A 25,841-nucleotide genomic window follows, 5' to 3' on the forward strand; every position below is an offset into this window, starting at 1 on the left:
ATGGGAAGGGCAACTTGAGTGATTCATAAACCAGTGACGGTAGCGATCTGTCGGGTTTTAAATATCTGAAGGATGGGATAGGAGTAGGCTGATGACCTTTCAGTGACTGGTAAGAGGTAAGAGTTTTAATTTGTACTAGACTCTAATAATTGCTGGAAGTACACAGTAATCTCTAGGATAATTACTAACAGAATTAAAAACATGCATAACTGAAAAGCTAATATAAGGGAAGAAACAGAATCATAACTTCTTAAAAACTTCACTGCACCATAAAAAAGAAAGAAGAGAGTACCAAAAAAGGAAATGTGTCAGGTGGTACAAGTAGAATATAAATGGTAAGATGGTAAATTTAAACTCAAATGCATAATTATATTAATGATAAGCAAACGAAAGGAGTGAGACAAGTTTGGGTGAATAAGGAACAAGTATGAGTGAGCTCCAGCAGGGAAAGAGCCAAGGGAGGGCATGGAAGTGGCCAGAGAGCAGGAAGAGACTCAGACCCAGCTCAGGAGACAAGGTGAGGAGCTTGGTTGCTGAAGCAGAGGAGGGACCAGACCACAGGGACTCACCTGTCTGGGATAGCCGTTCCAAACCTCCCATAGGTCATACACCCAAGGTTTCTGGAAAAAAAAACAACAACAAAGAACCAAGAGAAAGTCAAAAGCTGATTTCAGCAGAGACATAAGCCCTTCCTGAGGTCACTGATAGGGACCAAACACGCACAGGAAGACACACGTTGGTCACATTCCTGCTGCTCCGGCTGCACACCTCTCCCTCTGCAGGTGTTCATACTTGTTCCCATACAACACCCCTGTGACATTCACAGCTTCTAGTGAATCTGGGGCCAGAAGCAGTCCTGTCTCACAGAGGAAATTATTTATTTTAAACAAGTGCCTCTTCTAATGAAATTATTTCTGAACCAATTAGATTACTGCTTTTAGAGCAATAAAAATATCTTGAAAAATCTGTAGCAATAAAATATCTTAAGAAAAATCTTAAGAGAAGTCTCTAAAAACCAGTTATCTTTTTTTTCTATTTTCTATTAAGTTTATATATCACTTAATGAGGTAATCATTTAATAATTATTTAGACAAAGCAAAATGAATATGATAAAGAGAGATTTGATTTCTGATGGGTGAGTAATAAAAGTCTTTATAAACAAATGGCCTTTGCCATGGGACCGGATGGAATCTGACAGGTAGAGAGAGGGGGAGGGCAAGGCATTTCTGGCAGAGGGCATAAAATGTGCTGAGACCCAAAAGTGAGGATGTACCGGGTATGTTCAGTGGCTTGTCAGTGGTCCCGTTTAGTTGGTGCACGGGCTGCATGAGTGGAAATAGGGAGAGATTAGGTTTAAAAAACAATTTTACAAATGCAAAGGCTTCATGAAGGCTTTGAAAGACAGACTGAGGAGTTGTTACTTCTCAAGGTATTACAGTGAGTAGAGATTTAAAAGCTGGTTATTGTATTGAAAGTATTATATCCCAAGGAATTCACAGGCAGGAATTTTAAAAATTAAAGACAAATTCCAATCAAAGATATCAAAAAGACAACTCACATCATAAAGAAATGCAATTCCGGCAATAGTGATCAGCAAGTAAAACGTAAAACGCCAGCTGCCAAAAGAAAGAAAAGTCTTGTAAAGGCGACTGACATCTGAGGAGAAAAACATTTGACATAGTGGTTTGGACAGAATGCATATTCTGGAGTCTGAAAGATCTAAATTGATATCCTTAATTTGTCACTTGTTAGATGGCTACAAGTTCAGGTAAGTCACTTAGCTCAGGGAGCCTTCGTTTCTTCATCAGTAAAATGGGAATAATAAAACTTACCTCAAAATATAAAGAGAACCGAAGATAATTCACGACAGGTGTTGATCACAGTACCTAGCATGAACTAAGTGGTGGCTGTTACTATTACTAATATGCCTAGCCTGCCTCCTGACACACAGTAAACAACGGTTTGATAGTAGTAGTATTTAATCACTCATTTTATACCAACTTAATTCCCACCGAAAAAGGTTTCTCTATGAGCACACTTCAGTCATTTCTCTGAAAAGCAGACTTTGAAAGAATATTTTTTTCTCACGTATGGCGAAAGACCTTATTAAATTAAGAGATTTAAAAGGCCAATCATAACGCGTAGGTCTTATTTAGATCCTCATTCAAATAAACAAACTGCAAAGAAAATTATGAAACAATCAAGGGAATCTGAACACTAATTAGATATTTGCTGTTACTAAATAAAAATTTTAAGGTATGACACTGGTATTGCAGTTATATTTAAAACAGTCCTTATCTTTTAGAGATACCCACTAAAATACTTACAAACAAAATCATACAATGTCTGATATTTGCTTCGAAAGTGGTCTTCAATAATAAATGGATGAAGGTGATGGAAAGGTACAAACTTCTAGTGATAGGATAAATAAATACTGGGGATGTGACATACAACATGGTGACTGTAGTTAGCACTGCTGTGTGGCATATTTGACAGCTGCTAAGAGACTAGGTACTAAAAGTTCTCATCATGAGAAAAAAAAGCCTTTTTTTTCCCCTTTTTCTTCATGTATCTATGTGAGATGACAGATAAACTAAATTTATTGTGGCAATCATTTCACAATATTCATAAGTCATTATGCTCTACAGCTTAAATTTATCCAGTGCTGTATTTCAAATACATCTCAATGAAACTGAAAAAAAAAAAAACCATCCACATACAAAAAAGGAATCTGTGGAGGGGGAGAGAAGTAGACGGGGGCAGAGATGACACAGGATTGCCTTGAGCTGATAATTATTAAAGCTGGTGATGGAAACATATCACACACAGTTCATTAAGCTAGTCTTTCTACTGTCTATGTTTGTGACTTTGTAAAGTAAAAGCTTTTTTAAAAAAATTAGTGCTTATTTTACCTAATGATTGCCAAAGCAACAATGGTATTAATAATATTTGTTCCTTACGTTTGTATAATGCCTTAAAGTAGTTTCCTCAACATGCCTGTAAGATAAATAAGAAAGAGGGATATAGGAATATTCCCACTTCGTAGATGAAAACCAGGCTCGTGAAGGCTGGGCCGACCCCCAGCTCACACGGCTGAGCGGTAACACAGCTGCGGCAGAAGCACAGGTCTTTGGACTCTGAGTCCAGTGGTATTGCCTGGATATTGTCACTGTCTCTGAGCTGGATGACAGTTTTTCTTCCTCAGACAGTTGAACCAGAAAAATACCAAGGGGAATTTTATAAAATGAGCCAGTTGAGACCTGTTCACACTTGTGTGTTTTTTTTTTTTTATAGTTGGTCCAGCAAAGCCCCACACTTAGATGTGGAGAGCATTTCCCTGGTCCCTGACTAGGGGGCCAAACAAGAAGCACAAAAAAGAGATGAGTCTGGGTGGCACATCTCGTATTACTTGTGTCTCAAACACGGACTGACCTCTTGACCCTGAGCCCGGCCCTGTGCTAAGCACGCCTGTGCGACGTCACATTTTCTTCTTCAGAACAAAGTTCTGAAGTAGGTAGGCTCTATCATTAGCCCCTTTTTATGGATGTTGCTTGGTTCTCACAGCAACCCTAACAGGTAGGTAAGAGGAACACTCAAAGGTGCTGAGGGTGAGAGAGCTTACAGAACTCACCCAAGGCTGTACAGCAATAACCAGTGCAAGAGTGCAATCCCAGTTTCACGTCCGTCGGGACCACTCCCACCAGGTCCACTTCACTATACCAGGGCTTCTCAAAGCCAGGGGCCCCGACATCAAAATACTCTGAGAAGAACACTGAAACGCTCTTCGCCTTTTCCTCACTCATCCCTTCTCAAGTGTGCAGCAGCGTTCTCCAGGGGCTACATGACCCGTGACGGCGCTGCTGCTCTGGCAGCTGATGAAACGTGTGCCTGTGTGGTCTGACGTTTCATACGTGTCTCAGTTTTAATTTCTGTCAACAGGTATAACACACATGAGCAGATGCTCTTTGGGATCTGTAATAGTTTTTAAGAGAACAAAGGGAGGGGTCCTGAAACCAAAAAGGTTGGGAGCTGCTGGGCTTCACTAATTACGAGATGAATGATGACATTCTTGTCAACGCAGTCTTCCTTTCCTCAAATGAACCTAAGGCAGTAAAACGTCCTTTTTTTTTTCTTTTTTTTTTTTCCAGGAAGGGCTGAGACAAATGAAATTGTAAGAGCACAAAAACTCTTGGGGAAAAAAATCCAGAAGTTGATGGTGATGTTGAAAGAAGATCAGACTGCTGGGTGGGATGAGGGAGGAACTGGACAGAGTGGACTCGTGCAACATGAGAGAAGCTGACAGGACAGACGTGGGGCTCAACACGGGACGGGGGACTGAGTGGAGCAGGCGGTGGACCTGCACCAGGGCCTGCTGGGCAAGTGGCAGTCCACCCAGCGGGAGGAGAGCAGACGCCTCTCTCCAGCACTAGGGGAGCAGCCCTGCTGTGCACACCAGGTACTTGGAAATCACCTGGTGTTTTTAATTAAGCTTCTCATTCCTCAATGGAAATGCTTATTTTAAAAAGGGATCAGCTAATACGGAATCTGATTGAAAAATAAAGGATTCACTATGGATTAAAATCCTGAAGGCTGGTGAAACAGTGTTTAGGGGTCATCCTTAAAGAAAGTAACCAAGGAAACCACACACTGAATTTGAGGGGCTCAGAAATCCATCCCAATATCTTGGAGGAGTTTCTGCCTGCTGGAGAGTAATCTGTTTGCTCTGTGCTGGGAGATACGTTTCTGAGATTTCCAGTGGAGCTGGGTACCTCTCGCTGACTCCTGCGCACATTCCATAGCTGAGGGAATACAGTGCAGTCCCTACACAATTAAATAGCTTGGCATTTTACTTTAATCTCCTTATTTAGTCCATAATAACTTTTAACAGTTATCTGACTTACAGGAAATTTTTGATATTGCTAAAGAATAAGATAAAGCTTAAATTTTATTTGTGGGTTCACTCCCATCTTCTGAATACATTGTATAATTTCCTTCTTCCTGCCTTTGCCTTCCTTCAAACATGCTGCCCTCAACTCATGCTTTCTTTTCTTATGGAAATCCAGCTCGTTCCTTCCTCAAGCTCTAGTTTGTGTCTGACTCTCAAACTCCTTTCTCTAACGCATCCAGCCCTACTGATGCCATCTCCTCTGAAGGTCCAGAGCACATCTGAACATAACCATGGACCACAGGCCCACGTGCTGCTGGGTGGGATGGAACAACATTAAATGCTGTGGTTTCATAAGTGACAGTCTCGTCTCCTCGGTTGGCCACTTTAAGGCCAGTGATCATACTTCCCTCTTAAAATCTAGAACTCCACGCAATGTAGGGCGTGCCACGTGTAGAGAGGATGGTCAGCGTAACCCTCTGCAGACCGATAATGGCAGCTTGAAATTCCATTCTCTAAGCCTGAACTCTGCGGCTGAACTTCAGCGGACTCACTGACAACCAGATTCCCAGTGTTGGCCCTTCTGACCCAGTTACTTGACATAGGAGGTTCCCTGCTTCTAAGAGGTCAGCATTAGGTGGCTGGGGCCGTACAGTTGAGCAGGAAGGGTATCAGAAAAGGAGTCAGAAGACCTGAGGGGAACAGCCTCCCAACAGACAGGTGACCTTGAGCAAGTTCCTTAAAACTAGATGACGTGTAGTTTCTCATTTCTTAAAAAGGACCAACCTCACATTCCCTGACTGCCTCACACTGTTGCTGGGAGAATTAAACAAAAAAATTATTTATAAACTATAAGGTACTATAATGTATAAGAAATTACCAGAAATTTAACTGGAGTATGATTCAGCTCAGAGGTAGAGTTAGTCCCTGCCTGGGGACTTTATTTAGGATTAGAATCATTTGCTAGAAAGAATGAACAAATGAATGATCGCAGGAAAACAGAAGATGTGATATGAAAACAGCTCCACTTTGTAGAGTTTTGTGGTGATGGTTCAGAGAGGTTCACTCGGGCCAAGCTGACGCAGCGGCAACACAACATTAACCAATCTGTCAAGAGCTAAAACTCTGAGCGAAGCAGTTAGAAAGCAGAGACCAGGTCATACGCCTCCCGCCACTGCGGAAAGGCAGCGGAAGCCTGTGATGAGACGTAAACGGCTGTTTGGAGACCCTCTGAAGACTTGGTCTGCGCCTCTAAACATCACTGGTGTCACCGCTGGATGACAGTGCGTGGCAACACCTGGGTAGTTAAAGGAATTCGTTAAAGTTTAGCTTTCCGCAGCCTCCATTTCTTTATTTGAGAGTCTTATACCAGCTCCCTGTCCATTTCACCATCAGGACAAAAATAGCTGGTGAAAGCCACTAGGCAACATCAAGACCTTAAGAAACAGGCAAAAAGAAGGAATGCTATTGGCAGGTAGAACGTGGCATCAAACCAACCCAAGTGACGTGCACTTGTCTGGATGTAAAGAAGAGGAACAGAATAAGAGCAATGACCGAGGCCATCTTTTTGACATGGATGTCAGTTTTTGCCGCCAAGGGAGTGGCAAATCCATTCTGACCCCCTGCTAAACCACTCGGGAAACCCAGAGGAAGTGGCTGCCCCGTCCATGGGCAGGGGTGGGGCGAGAACCAAGAGAGACAGGAAGAAGTCCTCTCCATTAGTGTTGAGGGAGGAGACCCATGCCCTCTCAGACACTCTCTGCTCTTACAACGTGATAGAATAATTATGATGTGACTGCGTGAGCTAGAGCCAACCTGTACCCTAGAAAAGATAAACACCGGTTAAGACGTTTTAATGATTTTTCTGCACTTCAAGATACATACCTAATGTCTCCTGTTCCTCTGAAGGCGTTCATAACTTATCTTGTTTCATCGAGAAGGAAACAGAAGCACTAAAGGTAAATGAACGACTAGCATAAAACTCCTGACTGGTAAGTGACAGAGCGCGTTCAAACCCCTCTTCTGCTCCAATCTCAGGATTCTTTCTGAGATGACTATCCTGCTCCACGTAAAACTGCACCATTTCAAAACCTTTGACAACCCTTCTTACCAAGCTTCCTGGAATTTCTTCATCCTGCAAGGCTTATCTTGATTCCGCCGACTCCTAAACCATCGTTCAACCTGGCGCTCTGTCAAGTTACACTTCTTTGCCAGTCCATAAATATCAGTCTGAAAGGGGATGAAACAAATGAATGAGCGCCTAAGAGCAGGGTCAGGCTGGCAGGCAGTCAAGAGACAGGGAGACTGGGTTAGGAGAGCTCATGCACCAAAGAGGGGAAGGAGTCTGCATTAGACCATGAGCCAGCGCACTTACCTCTTTTGCTCATGGAATCACATTCGTACACCCCAAAACGGAGAGACGGTCAGTTCCCAGAACTCAGAGTTAGTAAGAAAGACCAAATCTCCATAAGTTGGTAGCAACTCATATGTTCAAGTTGCATATGTGGCTCACTCATTCAGCCAATTTTATTCAGGGCCTCCTAGGTTCCATGTAGAGTCGTATGGTTTAAGATAGCTATCAAATCCAACCTCTTCATTTTTCCTATGAGGGACATGGAACCCTGAGAGTTTTTAATAACTTGTCCAAGGCCTAAAATTAGTAGCAAAGTGAGGATAAGAAATTAGGCTGGTGCACTTTCTGTTATTTCGCATGATCTTTCTAGCAGCTCCAAAAGATCGTACAGGGAAAACTCAAACAGGTGCTGGCCATCACATTCACATTTAATCAGATGTACAGCCTATTTCAAACTAATCCAAAACAATTCCGATCATTAAGGAATAAGGATTGCCAGACTATAATGATGATTGCTTCTCTTCTGGGAAGCAAAAGTTGTAGGTTATGATTTTAAATTGAAAACAATACAGAGGTTGAATTAGCTCAAAGGTCACAAACGTGAAGCTCTCCCCGGGCCAGACAAGAAACAGAAATCACTGGGTGGACCAGGTCTGCTTCAAGGTGGGGTTTTAAGCTGTATTCTTTCAACACAGGCATGTTTTATATGTTACACCTGTACTACTTTCCACTTCCACAAAGAAATAAGCTCCACAATTTTTTTTTGGCAACACCAGTTGAGTGCAAGAAATATTTTAGTTTATTTCTAACTGTACTATGAGAAAAATAAAATTGCAGATAACTGACCGTCTGCCTCAGCTGTAAGGAAACAGGCAGGCGCCATACGGATGCAGCAAACAGAAAAGCACATGCTCGCTCTCCAGAGCTGGCTCACTGCCGCGGGCCCCCAGAAAGTGCAGTCCCATGAATTTGATGGGAAATTGCCAGTTTTTTAAAAAAATGTTGGCCAATACCTCAAAGTGAATTTAAAACAGTCGTGGACCAAGACTGTGAGGGCCAAACAAAGCCTGGGTGTGGACCAGAGGGCTGGACACTCAGCCGTGTGTGACCAGCTGTGGGGCATCAGCTATGTTACTGCGTACGGTTTACGTAACTGGTCGGGTGCGCAGGGTAACAGCAGGTAAAATGCCTAAAGGAGCGCTCATGCTGAAGACAGGCGAAGGGCTAATGGCAGCTTCTACATATCTACTGAGTTGCCAGCCGGCTACGTAATCTGAAGAGAAAGAAAGCAAAGCAAAACAAGATACAGCCCATGTTTCTCTGTAAATCGCCCTAATACCTACTCTTCCATAGGCCAAGGGTTCACCTGCTGTTTTTGTTGTTTTGTCTCCTTTTGCTTTTGTGTCTCTGACGAGACTCAGTAGGCAACAATTGATCGGTGTCTACTCTGCAGACACTGTGCTGCCTTCAGAGATCTAAATGAACGGGACTGGTATGGGCCTCCTCTTCACAGAATAAAGCCTGTCGGGCAAGGAAGTCAGAAAATACGACATAGCATTCTAATAAAATGTGACGAGTGCTGAGACAGGGGAGAATCGGGGTACCATGGGACCTAAATTTATGTAGGCAGTTCCTGGAAGTCACAGTTAGACCGAACCCTGAAAAATGCCCCACGAAGGAGAGGATGAAGAAGGAAAGTGCCCTGGCAGGAGGACCAGCAAGTGGTCTGGAGATGAGAGCCTGGGGGAACTGGGAGCATCTGAGGAACAGAAAGAAGCCTCGCAAGGTAGAAACATACAGAGAAGTGACGAGGAAAGATGTGGCTAGGGCCACACAAAGGGGGGCGTGGGGTGGAATTTATCTTGTAGATTACAGGATGTTTGCATTGTTAAGTCCCCCCACCCACCTTGCAGCCTGTAAAGAATGAAGCACCAGGAGTGAGAGTGGAGGTGGAGACAGCGTTCACTTTGCCCTTTTCTCCTGTAGTGAGGACCCTGCACTCCAGGCTGGACAAATTTGGAGGTTTGGGTCCACTAATCCAGGCAGCAGGTGGTCATCACACTCCTACCGCAGGAAGAGGGCACAGCAGGTCCTGGGGCTACAGAATGCAGGAGGAATGGCAGGGAACTGAAAACGGAAGGTCCAGTTCTGCTGCCTCGAGCACTGTGTCTGACCCGCTGTGGGAAGTGATATATCGGCAACAAGAGTGTTTGCTTCCTGCCTCAAGGGAGTGGTTTGAGGATCTGGGCGCTCAGTCTAACATTCTATCACGTGCTAGGTCAGTGCTGGAGATTATGGCTGAACCCAGAAAGAGACCGTGGACTGAAAATCTTTTAAGAAAAAACTATCCCTTTACATCCAATAAAACCTGTAAACATGAACAGATCCCGCAAACAGAGGATATAATTCAAATCCTGTTGCCTAGTCCACAGCAGGACGTATTCTGAAATGTGGTGGCCCTGTGTTCTGTGAGCTCTTAGATGAAAATGGCTCGGGGTCTAGCTTGACTGAAAGGTTTTATTCATTCACAAACATTTAGTGAGCCTTTGCTCACTAGCACCAGGCTATTCTGCTGTTCTGGGCACTGCAGAGCAAGACAGTAGGCAGCAGAACAAAGTCCTCCCCATAGTGGAATCTTCCCAGGTCTGAGAACAATCCAATTTTATTATCCCATCATTTCTACAGACACCTGCTGAATAAATGCTTCTGGAAGATACCAATCAAACATGATCTGAAGCGTTTTTTTCTGCTTTGGAGCTCAGAGGAAGCTGGTTGAAACTCAGCCTTGGCAATGCTGGCCTCACACGCTACAATATTATTGGGATAGAAATTATCTTGCAAACAGAAGTCTCCAGTAGTATTTGCTCATTAATATGTAAAAGAAGCATTTATTGAACACCTAAAATGCACAGAAAATTGACGTTAAGGGAATAGAAACAAGCATAATTAGGAAACAAGTGATGTTCCCTCGGGATAATTGAAGAAGTCAGTATAAACACAGACGACAGATAACAACAGCTGACCTTTACCGTGTGCTGGGCACTATTCTGAGTACTCAACTCAGTCCTCGCAAGAGCCCTGTGAGGTAAGCGTTGTTAACAAACTCAATTCACAGAGGGGGAGGCTGGGGTTAACCTGTCCACCTCCACACACAGTCTGCAACAGAGCCAGAGCCTGGAGCACACAGTCTGTCCTCACAATCTGTGTGTATGGCCCGGACACTACAGAGAGTAAAGGGGGGGAGTTATGTGGCCTGGAGGAAGAGCCCTGAGTGAGGCCACGAGGCCTGGCTCCTTGACGCAAAAACCAATCCCCTGGGACCACGGAGGACCCACTCGCCGTCTTTGGCTTACATGTCTCGCCTGTAAAATAAACTGGGCTAGAGAGTTTTTTGCTCTACAAATGTTTGAATCTACGGTTGAGACAAGCTCGCAAACTGGAACGCACCCGTGGACCACAAAATCTGCTTTGTGCCAGTCTCCCGGTGCCACGTTTTCTTTAGCTCTCCTCCAGAACTACACACTTGTTTGTCGTGTATCGGTTCTCACTGTGTTTTTGCCGAAGAAAAGGGCTAGACGAGTTCTGTTGTTACTTCATTTTACTGACAGCAGGAAAAGCGACCTGCTGGTTAGGGCTGTTGGTCTGTTATCACGGTTCTCTCTCAGTACATCTTGAAGTTGTGACTGGGATATCCATACAGAGAGAGAGACACACTTGTACAAACAGTGGGCACAGAGCTGCACGTATACAGTCACGAAAGAAGTGTGAGAAATCACAGATCAAAACTTTCCCCCGACGGTTCACGTGTACAGTGTTTTGGACCTCCCTCATCAATACCATGTTATACCTTTCTGTGCCGACCCGCCTGGAAGTGACTCTGTATATACTGGAATGTTTTTGTTTTTATTGGTGCCATCCAAAGCAGCTAAAGAAGCACCCGCAGACTCCTGTCCTCACTGTTTTAGTAAAGTCAGGTGTCACGTACCTGTATCACCACAGCAGTGTCCTGCCATTGCAGGTGTGAAATACTTTGTTAGAGATAATACCCATCTCTTCAACCAGCACAAAACTTTTTTCAGCCCTCTCAGCAACCTGTCTTACCTCAGCTATAAATTAAGCAAAATGCTATCTGTATGACACTGGTCAAGTTACGTGTGTTGGAGGCACTGTGACATTATTTCATTTCCACATCTGCAATCACTATTAAGTCATGCACTTTGCCTTCCTCTCTTATATTCTATCTTCCTAAGTTCTGGTACTTTGCATCTGAGGGCATTTTACTGGTCAGCTTACTGTCATCTTGATCTGTTATACAATTACTGCCTCAATTTTGTAATCGACGAGCAATGTAAGTTAGGAGTCTCGATGTTGTTCATTCATCGTCTTGGTTTAGTAGATGAAGCTTTCTAATACTTTGGGGCTGATATATAACATTTCTTCTTCCACCTAATGCAGATGTCCAAATTATATCTACATTAAGCTACAGCACACTGCCAATTGACTTGGAACACTTACTTACAAACACAGCTCCAGCCTTTGCAATACGTTTTTAACATTCTATTCACAAGTAAAGATGTCCCTTGGGCATAGTAGAAACAACACTGGATAGGGAGCCAAAGGCCAGGGTCCAGCTTTGGATTCAGCCACTAATCAGCTGCTTGACCCTGGACAGCTCATTTCTTCTGTTGAGTCAGTTTCCACATCTCAAGTCATAAAGAGGAAAAACGATCTAATCTCTAAATCTCTTTCAGCTTTCCGTAGTTTTTTTTTTTTTTTAAACTGTCATATGGCTATTTCTCTCCATCACAGGGAAACCTGATAAGAACCAAACTTTCTATTTAGTTTTAAATACTCTAAAAAAGCTGACTGGAAGCTCTTGCTACAGCAAGCACAGCATGTAACTGACAGCGAGCACTGTCCTTCACGTTTTATACACGGCGTTGCCAAGGTCAGTTATTCTCAGACAGAAACAGGGAAGGATAGTAAAGACTCTCTAGAAGCGTCCCAACTTTTCATAAACACAGCTAAATAATTTCCCCTCTGAAAAACTTTACAAGATGCTTAGGCATTCTTATCACCAAGTGGTAACAACAGTATTTCAATGAATAACTGCAGTCTTTTAGAGCACGTGCAGATAAAGAACATGGGGAGACAGCTGGTCAGGCTGTCCTCATTTTAGGGAAAAAGTCAAATACAGAAGCTGAAGGCAGAAGAAGTTAGAGGCAGTGATGGCTGGCCACAAGCAATTGTGGACATGACGCCTCATCCTGTGTGGTCAGATCTCAACATGGCCTCCTTGTGCAGGAGAAAGCCCACCGGACCAATGATAGAAATGGTCGTGGGAGAAGCAATGAATTCAGCAATTAAGTTCAGGACCTTAAAAAAATCTACCTATCCTAAAACTGTGTTAGCATATACTCTTGACTTTAAAAATTACTCATGAGAGCTGTGTATCTTTATCATAGATGGCGTGCAACTTTTGGAGAAGTTTTTATTTCATCTCCCATTTATATATGGCGGTATAATGAAACTAGACCTGCCTAGACACCATTCTTTGTTACAACTATTAGGTTAAAACCTTTTCCTATGGTATGCAAACATGCAGGGTGCTACAACACTTCATCAAGTACATATCAGACTGAGACGAGAACTGTGACTCTCTGACAGTTCCATCTCTGGGCAGCGAGCAGAGGCACAGTATATTTCTGAGTGTTTTGAGGCCTTAGATAAAATAAATTATCCTGCTCAGGAAAGCCACTCAACAGACAGTTTTATAGTGTGTGTTGTGTATATTGATGGTGCCATAATCATCAAAAGTGTCAGAGATGGGCTACTCTGCCTTAACAATTTTTTAAATTAGTATACTTCGTATATATCCTACCATTAAAAATTAAATTTTGATCTTTGCACCCGAATTACGGCATTGATTGTTAGTGCTCAATACTGTAGTTGAACACAGCAGTTCAACTAGTAACGTTTGCTATTTTATATTGTAATATTTATTTATCATTTTATATTATGCTTGGAATGTTGTATAACCTAGCAACAGAGGGAAAAAATCCAAATGAATCAAAACACATGCTGGTCAACTAGAGCAGATTTCTTGCACAGATTGAGGTAAGTCACAGATGATTAAAACATTAAGAAGATTTTAAAATTCAAAAACAGAGAGTTTGTACTTACTTGAGATGGTTGTCTTGTGGAATGTTTAAAAAAATTCTCTAAGACGGTATTTGGCATAATCTTCTTTCGAACTTCCTCTTTAATGCCCAATGTTTTTGCTAGAGGTGAAGCAATAAACCTACAAAAATATAAAAGAAGCTCAAAATCTGACAATGAATCCACAATGTTACCAAAAAACTCAAGCTGTAACTTTAGATTCCAAATGAAAGATCAATCATTGGGCTACCTACAGCCGATATCTGCCTTAGAGAAGTTCAAAGAGAGCAAATTTTGAGAACTCTTATACAAGAAACAACTTAATATAATAAAATACAGTTGACTAACAACACAGTGGTTGGGGGCACCACAGGAGCACTGTTGAAAATTCTCCTCCTGTAACTAATAGTCAGCCCCACGTAGGTGGTTCCTCTGTACCTGATGTTCCCCATCCGTGGATTCAAACAGCCACAGATCTAGTACTGTAGTATTTCCAATTGAAGAAATCTGCTTATAAGTGGAACCTGTAGACCAAATCCTTGTTGTTCAAAGGTCAACTGTCCTTGCACAGTTCTAAAACACATTTTATGTAATCCAAATATATTTATATACAAGATCCAGGAACTGAGATAAGCCATTCCACTTAGAGTTTCATTTTATAGACTACCAGGGGGTTAAAATAAATAATAGTTTTGCTATTAAAAGTTTTATGGGGTGATATGACCTTAAAGACATTAATATGTCTCTATTTGAACTTCTAACTTATGAAAAAATGGCATAACTCTTAGGTAAACACCTAGGAATGGGATGGATGGGTAGTATGGCAAGCATACATTTAACTTTATAAGAAATTGGCAAATTGTTTTCCAAAGTGACTGTGCCATTTTACATTCCCATCAATAATGTGCCAAAGTCCCAGTTACTCCAGATCCCTGCCAATAGTTAGTAATGCCAGTCTTTTTAATTTTAGCAATTCTACTGGGTGTGTAGGGGTTTTTACTGATTTTCCACTCTAAGTTTTATTATTTCCAAACGTCTGCTTGTTATAAATTTAGTTTGTTTTTCTTCTAGTTTCTTAAGGTAGAAGGTTAGATTACTGATTTGAGAGCTTTCTTTTTTTAAAATACAGGTGTTTACTGTAAATTTCCTGCTAAGTACTGCTTTTGCTGAAACTCATAAACTTTGGTATGGTGCTTTCTTTTTCATTCATCTCAAAGTACTTTCTATTTTACCTTGTGATTTCTCTTCTGATAGATTTACCCTTTTATAGTATAAAATGTCCTTTGTCTCTAGTAATAATTTAAAGGCTGCTAAAGACTAAGTTGTCTGATATTAGTACAGCCACTCCAGCCCCCTTTTGGTTACTGCTTGCATAGTATGTATTTTCCCATCCTTTTACTTCTGACTTGTTTATATCTTTAAATCTAAAGTGTGTCTCTTGTAGAAACCAGATAGTTGGATCATATATTTCTATCAATTCCTCCTATCTATGCCTTTTAGTTGCAGTATTTAATCCATTTACATTTAATATAAATTGCATTTAATTACTGATAAGACAGGATCTATACCTGCCATTTTGCTATTTGTCTTCTATATTATATCTTATGCCTTTTTGCTTCTCTATCCTTCCATTACTATTTTCTTTGTGTTAAATAGATATTTTCTAGTGTACCTTTTAAATTCTCTTATTTTTTTACTATTTAAAAAATTATCTTCTTAGTGATTACCTAGAGATTATAATTAGCATCTTAATTTATAACCCCCTAGTTCAGATTAATACCAAAATAATTTCAGCACTATACAAAACTCCATTACCTCCCCTCTCTGTGCTGTTACTGTCATGTAAATTATATATTTATAAACTGTGCTCTAATCAACATACATTTATGATTATTATTTTATGCAGTTGCCTTTTAAATCAGATAGAAGAAAATGTGTTACAAGCAAAAAATGCATTTATACTTTCTTTTTATTTCTTAAGTAGGCACCTTTACTGGTCCTCTTTGTTTCTTCATGTGCACGCACATTACTGGCTGTGCTCTCTAATTTCAGTCAAAAGGGCTCCCTTTGGTATTTCTCACAGGGTAGGTCTGCTAGCAACAAACTCTTCCAGTTTTCATTCACCTGGGAATGTCTTACTTTTCCTTTCATTTTGAAGGATAGTTTTGCTTGGTTGACAGTTTTTTCTTTCTTTATATTTGTTCTCCCATTGTCTTTGGCTTCCATGGTCGCTGATGAGAAATCAATTCAGTCTTACTGAGGATCCCTTTTGTGTGATGAGATGCTCCTCTCTTGCTGCTTTCAAGACTCTGTCTTTCAACCGTTTGCTTGTGTTGTATTAAGATACGGATCTCTTTAAGTTTACCCTACTTGGAGTTTGTTTAGCTTCTTGGATATATAGATTAATGTTTGTTGTCAAATTTGGGGAAAATTTTTAGCCATTTATTCCTTCAAATATTTTCTATCCTGTTCATTTTCTTCTCGTCTTCTGGAATTCTTGCTATGCTTGTCTCTATTTGGAATAGTGGTCTCCTAATGATTAGACAGAGATTTCCTTAAATGCCTGGAACCAGTAAGTTTTCCAGTGTTTGCTAAAGGGCTCTGTAGACATTTTGGGGCACACCTTCAACACTCAGCCAGGCAGTTGATAACTCTGCCTTAGCCTTAACTTCCTGTTTGCACAGAGCCCAAAGTCATCCAGAGGTGAGAGATTAGGGCCTACTCAGGTCTTTCCCGAGCAAGTGGATGGCTATCGGCATGTCCAAAGCTCTACTAATTCAAGAGGCCTTCTGACTTCCAAGAATATGCCAGAGCTTTTCAAAACGCCCTATGGACATCCCATTTACCAGCTTATCCTTTAAAAGGAAAAGCTTTTTGGTTAGTTTATTGTTTGCCCCAATTGTTATCTACTACCTCAAGCAGTTCCAAACTTAATTGCCTCTAACTGTTTTAGACAAGCAACACCACCCCACCATGGGAAAAGGCAAATAAAGACAGCTTATGAGTAATGCCCTTACAGGGCACCACCAGACAGTTCAGATAGTGACAATTCTCCAGGAATGATGCTTTGAAGGACTTCCATCTCTGTTCTACTTCCTTCAATGGCTTCCAGGATGCTGTTTTCCACTGAAATTGTGGGCCGTTGGTTTTTCAAGGCTATCACAGAGGTGGAGAGGGAAGCATAGAAACAGGGCAAGTTAAAAAGTCTACAAACCTTGCTGCTCTTTCCAACAGTCAGCTGTTTTTCTTAAATAACACTCTCTGGATTGCTGTAAGCCTTTGGTTAATTCTGAATTCTGGAAAGTTGATTTTGACAATTTTTGCTAGTTTTCTGATTTTGTAAAGGAGAGAATTTTCAGAGGTCCTTATTCTGACATTTTTGTTACGTTCCAGTGTGCAGTTTTTTTTAACTTGAATTTTGCCAGTGACTAAAGATGTGGAACATCTTCTTATGTGTTTATTTGCTATTTGTATGTCTTCTTTGTGGAGGTTTCTGCTCATTTTTCCCTTTTTAAAAATCAAGGTGGTTGTTGTTGTTGTTGTTGTTGTTGTTGTTTATTGAGTTATGAGTTCTTTATATATTCTGAATTTAAATCTCTCATCAGATACATGTTTTGTATATATTTTCTCCTAGTCTGTCTTACCTTTTCATTTGTATACATCTTTTAAAAATAATTATTAATGCATTTTTATATATAATTCACCATTTTTAATTATGCTATTCAGTGACCTTTTTTTAGTAAATATACCACATTGTACAATCATCACCATGAATCAGCTTTAGAAATTTTCATCATCCCAATATAATACCTCATGCATATTTACTTTAATCCTTGTTCCCTGTCAGTCCTGCCACAGGCAATCACTAATCTATTTTCTGTCTTTATACCTATGCCTCTTCTGGATATTTAATATAATGAAATCATACAATATGTGGTTGCTTGTGTCTGGCTTCTTTCATTGAGTATTAATGTTTTTGAGATCCATCCATGTTTTTGGATATTTAGAGTTCATTCCGTTTTATTGTCAAATAATAATCTACTGTATAGATATGCATACATTAACAATGTCTTTTGAAGAACAAACATTTTAGTAATTTACCAAGAGAAATAAAAGCATATACCCACACAAATTCATCTACTCAAATGTTCACAGAAGCTTTATTTGTAACAGCCCAAAAGAAATTTGTAAATGATCCAAATTTCTATCAACTAGTTAAAGGATAATCAATTGTAGTATATCAATATGTTGAAAGACTATTCAGCAATGACAAGAAATCAGTTTGGTGCAGCCACTGTGGAAAACAGTATGGAAATTCCTCAAAAGACTAGGAATAGACTTACCATGTGACCCAGTAATCCCGCTCCTGGGCATATATCCAGAAGGAACCCTACTTCAAAAAGATACCTACACCCCAATGTTCATAGCAGCACTATTTACAATAGCCAAGATATGGAAAAAGCCTAAATGTCCATCAACAGATGACTGGATAAAGAAGATGTGGTATATTTATACAATGGAATACTATTTGGCCATAAAAATGACAACATAACGCCATTTGCAGCAACATGGATGTTCCTGGAGAATGTCATCCTAAGTGAAGTAAGCCAGAAAGAGAAAGAAAAATACCATATGAGATCGCTCATATGTGGAATTTAAAAAAAAAGAATGTAAATACAAAACAGAAACAGATTCGTAGACACAGAATACAAACTTGTGGTTGCCAAGGGGGCAGAGGAGGGTGGGAAGAGACAGACTGGGATCTCAAAATTTGTAGATACTGACAGGCATATATAGAATAGACAAACAATATTATACTGTATAGCACAGGGAAATATATACAAGATCTTGTGGTAGCTCACAGTGAAAAAAAATGTGACAATGAATATATGTATGTTCATGTATAACTGAAAAATTGTGCTCTACACTGGAATTTGACACATTGTAAAATGACTATACTCAATAAAAAAAAGTTTAAAAAAAAAAGAAAAGAAAAGGAAAAAAATCATTGACACACATAACATGAAAAAAATCTCAAAAGCATTATGCTAAGTGAAAAAAGACATGAGAGACTATAATCGAGATGATTCCATTTATAGGACATCCTAGGAAAAGCAAAATTACACTGACAGAAAGCATTTCAGTGACTGCAAGGAGATAGCAGGTAAAAAGGGGGTTAACTGAATGGGGTATGGGGGATTTTTTTTCAGCCAATGGAAATCTGTATCATAAATGTGGTGATGGCTACATGACTGTATACATTTGTCAAAAAGCATCAAATTTTGGATGAACTTTCTTATATGTAAATCATACCTCAGTAAAGCTGATTTTTATAAATCACGGTTATGTCCCTATTCTTCCTTCAGTCCTAACAAAGTCTCCATTGTCTGCAAGGTCAGTCTATTCTAGCACTCACTTAGCAGTTTCTGTGTTTAATTAAATTCTGGAAATTCTAGTTATGAATGATCACTTAGTCCTTAAATTCATTTTTATAACCATGGAGTTGAATAAAAATTTTCCTAAAGTATAAAAAGTATATGCCAACTTCCAGATGGACTAAGTTTTCCTGGAAATAACCCATATATTTCAGAGACATATAAAAACAAACTTATTAGGCACCAGATGTACACAGAGCAATGCGGATAGATCATAAAGCCAGTGCTATATTTAAAAAAGAAGAAGAACTGGAAGGTCTTATCACCATACCATTTATGTCAATTAACAATACATGCACTTTATTTTTATACTCATGTTTTACTGGGTCATACAAAGAAAAAGCCATCAAATACATACAGCAGGAATGGGGAAAGGACTAGGAAATGAGGGTAAAAGATAAATTAATGAAAAAGTTAATTCAAATCAGTCAAATCAATCAATAGAGATCTTATACAGACCAAAGAGAGCATGCTATGATTCGAGAAATGCGATTAATTAATTCCCGCTTTGCATAAAAGTTCCAAATAAAAACTAAGATGACGTTAAAACTAACACAGTCTCAAAAACATATTCAACAGGGTTTTGGATAAATAATGGAATTGGGTCATTATCTAACCTACCAGTTGAAAAATTTTATTGGAGAAAACACTCATGGTTTTTACTAGTAGGATAATACGAAAACAAAATGGTTTAATATGGCGGTGTTCTCAGTCATATTCACTCAATGCTATCGCCTCAAACGTGAGAAATGAAGAAATTAGTAAAAATAAAACAGCAAAGCAGGGTTAAGAAAAGAAGATTTACTCAGTAAGAGAATACAACCAATCTCAAAGCCAAATGAAGTATAGCATTCTCCTCTAGAGGGTCATGTGAGAGATCGAGTGCGTGGATAAGAATGCGCAGTGGATAAATACGCATACTCATAGCCTGCTTGCTGATCTGAGGAACACATCTACAGTCAAATCACTAACTTAAAGGAGAAAGAAATATGGTCCTGATTGTTAACATGTCCAGGCTTCAAGGACAGAAATAACATTTTCAATAGAACAGAGCAAGTACATAAGTACAGTTTTCTATTTCAGCATTATTTTTTCTTTTCAAATAAATCTAGAGAACCAATCACTGCACCTAATGTAAGTGTACACACATAGGAATAGGTACTTAATTAAAAATCTATCTTGAGAAAGGAGAGAATAAAGAAGCACAATAAATATTTGATAAACTGAAGGGAAATGCCAGGCCTTAGCTCTAGAAGGACCTTAGAGATGAACTTGCCTGTACTTTTATTTTACTGATACAGAATAGATGAGAAAAGTCCGGGGGGGGGGGAAAAAGAACGTGCACTTCTGCTCCCAAGTAAATGGTTCCCAGTTAGATTAGTTCCCAGGGAATGAATCTCCGGTTTGCTACTGTTGTAGAACTGAGCCCTCACATGGGCCTATTCAGACACCCAGACAGCCGACCTGTTGGTTTAGCACTGCATCCCTCACCTGTGACCCAAAGCCTAGCAGTCCCAGGGCACTCCCCGACACACACTTCTTTTGCAGAATAAAAAGAAGGCAAGCCTAGGCAGACATTAAGCATGTGAAGTTTAAATACTCTTCCTAAACAGAAATAATAACCTATCCTGCCTTAAGGCTGATTCCCAGTTCCTAAGGATTGAAAGGCTCTTTGACCAGAGTTTAATCAGAGGGTTTTATATGAGAGACCAAAACATCTGGAGCAATACTTAAGTCCAATGAATGTATTTGGAGACTGCTCCAGTTGAGGACAGTTAGTAATAATCCTTTTTCAACTCTTGTAAATTGCCACACCTCCCCTTCTTTAAAGAACCCCACTGTGCCCTTATGTTGTTCAGTGGAAACGGTAGAGGGAGGAATCTACTCATTGTACCCTTAAGTAAAAGAAAAAAAGATTACCTTCTGATTTTACCATCCCCACCCCTGCCTTGGACTCTTCTGGGCCATAATTTACTCTGACATAACGTGCTTTACTTCAGAAGTGCTTAAATATGAGTAGCTTAGATCCCCTTTAAATCATACTTCAGACACATAAAAGACTGTACAGAAGTCTGGATATACTAGTTAGAAATGGTTACTCTAGACCAAAAAAAAAAAAAAAAATCAAAACATGAGGCACAAACCAAAACTCGTAAGGAAAGGGAATCCTAAATACAAAGCAAATGTCAGTTACTTTCAAATGAGCTACTTGTTTGTTCTTCAGCAGTTGTCTCTCCACTCCTTTCTAGGAAGGGACTTCCTTCCTCATCACAAACAGCTCCTGGCTAGTGCTAAAGGACAGAAATGAGCCAGCGAAAAAAATCACAACTCCTGGTCATTTCCTAGAACGAGGAGGTGTAACACAAACACAGTCCAGGACAAAAGGAAGTTTCCTTGTGATAAATATATAACAGGATATGCTGAAACATGGTGTCAGATTTACACAAATTTTTATGATAGTTCAGAAAAGTTCATCCCTTGCTATCATCCCAAGAAACATTCATTTACTTTTTTTCCATCAGGAGTATTTCACTGTGAAAGTCCAAGAAATACTGGTATAGAGGGAAAAACAAACCCAACAACCCTGAACCTGGTGCCATAATATGTGGGTTCAAGTCCCAGGTCTATTCCTTATATACTAACCATGTGGCCTTGGCCAGGTCACTTACTTCTCATTTTCTTGACTGAGATCACACCACTTATGATTTTATGTAGCTCTATATAATTTTTATTCAAACGCAAGGCGTAAGTAAAATTTTATTTATGATCTAAGTGGTTTAATCTAATGCAAATGATACAGAAGTCCTGAAAAAAAATTAGCTTATACTTCAAAAAGCATGATTTCTCTCCCATGTTAAGTTTTCTTTCTTTCTATTGCATTAAGAGAGATATGGGGGGAAAAAAGAGATATAAGATTAGTGGAGCAATACACAGTGTTCTGCAGTGTCATGGAATGGAAAAAGCTAAGGGTGAGCTATTGGGAGTTAAAGTTATAAGGAGGTAGGAAAGATGATATAGACTACAATCCCTAGAGAAGAAACAAGAATGGTCCTAGGAATTAAAAGAGGATTGGATTCTTTCCTGATTATTGTTGGAGAGGCCAAGACTAGGACATAACAAGTTGGTCCTCCACAGCTGTGCTGCTTTGGCAACCAAAAAAAATTTCTAGTTGACTGTCAATCAAAATGTAAAAGATGGAGTTGTCCACCAAGAAGTAGTAAATCTGAAGCAGAGGACCTGGACATCAAATTCAAGGATCACCAGACACTATGCAAGAAAAACAAGCATTTCAGGATAGCAAAGAGTAATTTGCTAATATGGCAGTATGGTGGCAAAATTCTATTTTATTTATGCATTCTTTGACAAGTCCAAACGTGAGTAAAAGTAGAGTTAACTGTCAAAAAGGAAGAACACTTTCAAATGTTCTCAGCTAGAGTTCAGTGGTATTGAGGGGCTTTCTCTTCCTCCCAACAGCAATAGCACATCGTTGACCCAAGTAAAGTTGTCATTTGTACAAGAACCTTTTGGAGAATCCATGAAACAGAGCTGGTCAAACTAGCTCTCAAGATAAGGACCCTGCAAATGGTTATAAACATATGATCTGCATTACAGTTAGTCTTGGACAAAATGATCTTTATCAGATTTTGTCTTAAGTTTTTCCAACTCTTGACATTTGAATATTCTTTTTGCTCCAAAAAAAATTAATGTGCTAATAACAGTTTTTTGAAATAGAGATAACTATAGAGATTATAGATGAACATTTATCTCCTGTTATCATAACACTAGTACAGTTTTAATAAAAAGGTTGGAAGTAATATCTACTTAAATTAAGAGAAAGAAAAGAAGTTTAATTCTGAGAAAGCAAACTGATATTTTTTCTTTGATTTCCTTACACTTTGGAATGAAGGCCTGCTATTAAAACTTTCAATAAACCTTTAAAATAAACATGCTATAAAGCAATATTAAGTTTGGCCTTTAATGAGCCATTTTTGCTATTTTATAGGCATTCTAAAATGATAACACATCCCCTAGCCACAGACTCTCCTAATACTGCTGGCAAAGGACACAGGGATGCGTGTCCTTCATCAGACACCACAGTACTTGGAAGATGAGCTGTGTTCTTGTACTGTCATCGACACTAATAAGATCTGTGATCCTTAACCTCTCTTTACTCAATTTCCTTCACTGTAAAACTAAAGCACTTGAGGAGACTGTGTTTCTAATTTTTATTCATTCAGCTTCTAGATAATGTTTAGTGTGCATTTGATTTCATGAACTCCCTGAAGAGTCTGTAGCCCATGAGTGGCAACTTCTGAACAACAGATTCTTTAAGGATCTTACCAAGATTCTTTATTCTAGAGTTAGGGCAAAGAAGGGGAATGGGAAGGACAGACATACAAACACTACTTACTTTTCAAAGAAATGTCTGAGAATCATCAAGCCAAAAGCACACGGGATGGTTATATATAAATGAGAGGGTTTCGCAAAGACGAGTCCATCGTGGTCTTCAAGATCTGACCACTTTATTGTTGGAGGGAGCCAGAATCTTTCCAACCAAAACCATTCTTTAAACGTCTGAAACATTCTAGAGAGAGATGGAAAAAGAATACATTAGACTTATAAAACAAATACTTAAAGTTGAGATAACACTGACACCTTTACTCAAAATACCTAAACCAGAGGGTTTTGAAAAGAGGGCAAGAATGAGGTACTATTATTTACTGAGCTTCGTGGCTCTTTGTTGCATTCAACAAGAATTTTAATGCCATCACGCTCAGAACAATTTTGGCTGTGACACGGCAAACTGAAGTTTAACACACCACTGTTTACATTGTTGGCAAAACATAAGTTAATATTATGGATATGTATCTTCCTCTTATATGATTCTATAGTATGAAAAATAATTTAACAATAAACTCTACAACTTCAACATTCCAAAGGTCAACCTCATGAAAGCTCCAAGTATGTACAAATCTTTACTAGTATCCTAAGAACTTCTTTAGGAGATAAAGGACAAGCATATTCAACTTCATATTACAATAAGGAGTTCAAGTTAGTCCATGTCTACAAATATTTATTGAGATTTGATTATTTGTCAAGTGCTGTGCAAGGCACTAACGATGCAAAGATGAAAAAGACAGCATTCTTGCCTTAAGAACCATATATTCTGTGGGCAAGACAGGCCTGAACAGATGACTCCTACGCAGCTTCTTGTAGGCACAATGAGAAAGGTATGTAGAGGGTGCTCAGCACTGAGCCCAGCCAGGAAGCGTCGGGGAAGGTCACTGGAACAGATGATCCTTGAGGTGTCTTAGACAGTGAGGGGAAGTAAACCAGGGAAAGGCAAGGAAATGCAAAAGACGGAGTGGAAGCTTTAAGGAGGGAAAGTGACCAGAAACAGAATAGCACTGAGATGTCCTAACCTCATCATTTAGGCCATGACAATGTTAATCCTGACAGTTTGATCTTGAGGATGTTTTGATTTCCTCTTTTAAGAGGTAATCATGTTAGGTATCTTAAGTGCGGTGGTGGCTTCAAAGATGCATACATCTATCAAAATCCATCGAATTATACACCTGAAATATGTGTAGTTTACTGTACAGAAATTATACCACAATAAAGTTGTTCAAAAATTTTTTTAAATAGTTAATCAGAGAAAAGAAGTCCAAATGTCCTCAGGTTTACAACAAGGTGGTCAGAATAACTCCATTAGAACCTCTCGATTTGTAAATAACACAGTGCCCTTGGAACACTACCAGCAGTTTGGTTCCACCAGAGTGTAAGAATCCAAGGTGGGGGCTGGTGGGTTACACACAGGCGCCAGAGTCTCAGTTTATTGTCCTGGCATAATTATTAATAGTGCCCCTTCCTTTCAGAAGTGTCCCAGTTTGGGCAATAAATCACATGGTGATTCTCATAAAAAACCTGGTCAGACAGTAGAACTTGGCCACAGAGGGTCTGCAATCCATGCTGAGGAGCTTGGGCTTTAGCTAATGGAACCCATGAAGGGTGTTATGCAGAGGATAAAATGATCAGACATTTAAGAAAGGTCAGCCAGGTCCTCTGTGAGCCCATATGGTGTCTTTCTGCCAAGTAGAGGACGGTGTCCTCTCTGAGCAGACACAGCCCCTCTACCCAGCAGAATGGGAGCTGAGTTTCAAACCCCAGAAGGCCCCGGCCCAGCAGATACATGGCTGCTGTCTGGCAGTGGTATGGAGCACATTTCGGGAGACAGAAAGACGAGAGCTACTAGGAGCTTGACGCACCGGACGTGGTCAGAAATGGGAAGCTGCAGAGAGCAGCGGCATCGGGGAGCTGAACATGCTGATAATAACGCCGTCCGTGAGGTCACACATGAGATCCAAACAGGTGGAGAATGAAGAGAGGCCAAGAGAGAAGTGAGATGGAGGAGAAATAGAAAACTCAAGGGGCTGGAGGTCAAAGGACAAGAGTGGTGGGCGCGGAGCGAAGGACCTGAGAGAGAGGGAAGGCTCAGTTAGAGGTGAGGCTCGAGAGCGGGATACTGACGTTACAGATTTCTGACTGCAGATGAGGAAGAGTTCCAGAGTATGGACCCCAACGTCCTTCAGAAAAATCCACACCAAAACCAGTAACTGACCCTTGGTAAGACATTCCCCACTTGATTTCATCTCTCACCCCCTGTTCAGAGACGTGCGCATCCCAGTCACACTCACCCCTGCAAGGCTTGTGTGGAGAAGGAGGGAGGCTGCCTTCTTTTTCATGTATTAATCGTTTTACTGTAATTTCTACCCGAAGGGAGGGTAAGCAGCATTAATATGGTCACAAAATTGTATAAGTTCGGTGGAACAAAGATCATCAAGAAAGACTTCCTGAATGCTTCCTGTCTATCAGGCCACAGAAAGGAAGGGATGATCCTGGGCTCAGGGAGCTCACGGCTGAGTCAGGACTGGTGCAGCTCTGGACTCGGGAGGAGGCAGTGAGAGAGCTGAAAGGGTTGCTAGGAAGGAAGAAGGAACTCACTCTGGGG

The 25,841-nt window shown here is 40.2% G+C and overlaps 1 protein-coding gene across 2 annotated transcripts in view; it reads right to left on the reverse strand.

The window, feature by feature from the left end:
• CERS3 (ceramide synthase 3) overlaps positions 1-25,841 on the reverse strand; it is an 89,062-nt gene that overhangs the window by 40,551 nt on the left and 22,670 nt on the right. For both annotated transcript variants that reach the window (XM_006182673.3, XM_032468964.1), the window contains exons 2-6: positions 23,244-23,417; positions 13,422-13,539; positions 6,996-7,114; positions 1,559-1,616; positions 570-620 (exon numbers count right to left, since the gene is read on the reverse strand). In XM_006182673.3, the coding sequence (XP_006182735.1) occupies positions 570-620; positions 1,559-1,616; positions 6,996-7,114; positions 13,422-13,539; positions 23,244-23,416 (519 nt within the window). In that variant the 5' untranslated portion in view covers position 23,417. The remainder of the gene's footprint in view (positions 1-569; positions 621-1,558; positions 1,617-6,995; positions 7,115-13,421; positions 13,540-23,243; positions 23,418-25,841) is intronic.

The sequence above is a fragment of the Camelus ferus genome, chromosome 27 (genome assembly GCF_009834535.1).
Source record: "Camelus ferus isolate YT-003-E chromosome 27, BCGSAC_Cfer_1.0, whole genome shotgun sequence".
Lineage (NCBI taxonomy): Eukaryota > Metazoa > Chordata > Mammalia > Artiodactyla > Camelidae > Camelus > Camelus ferus.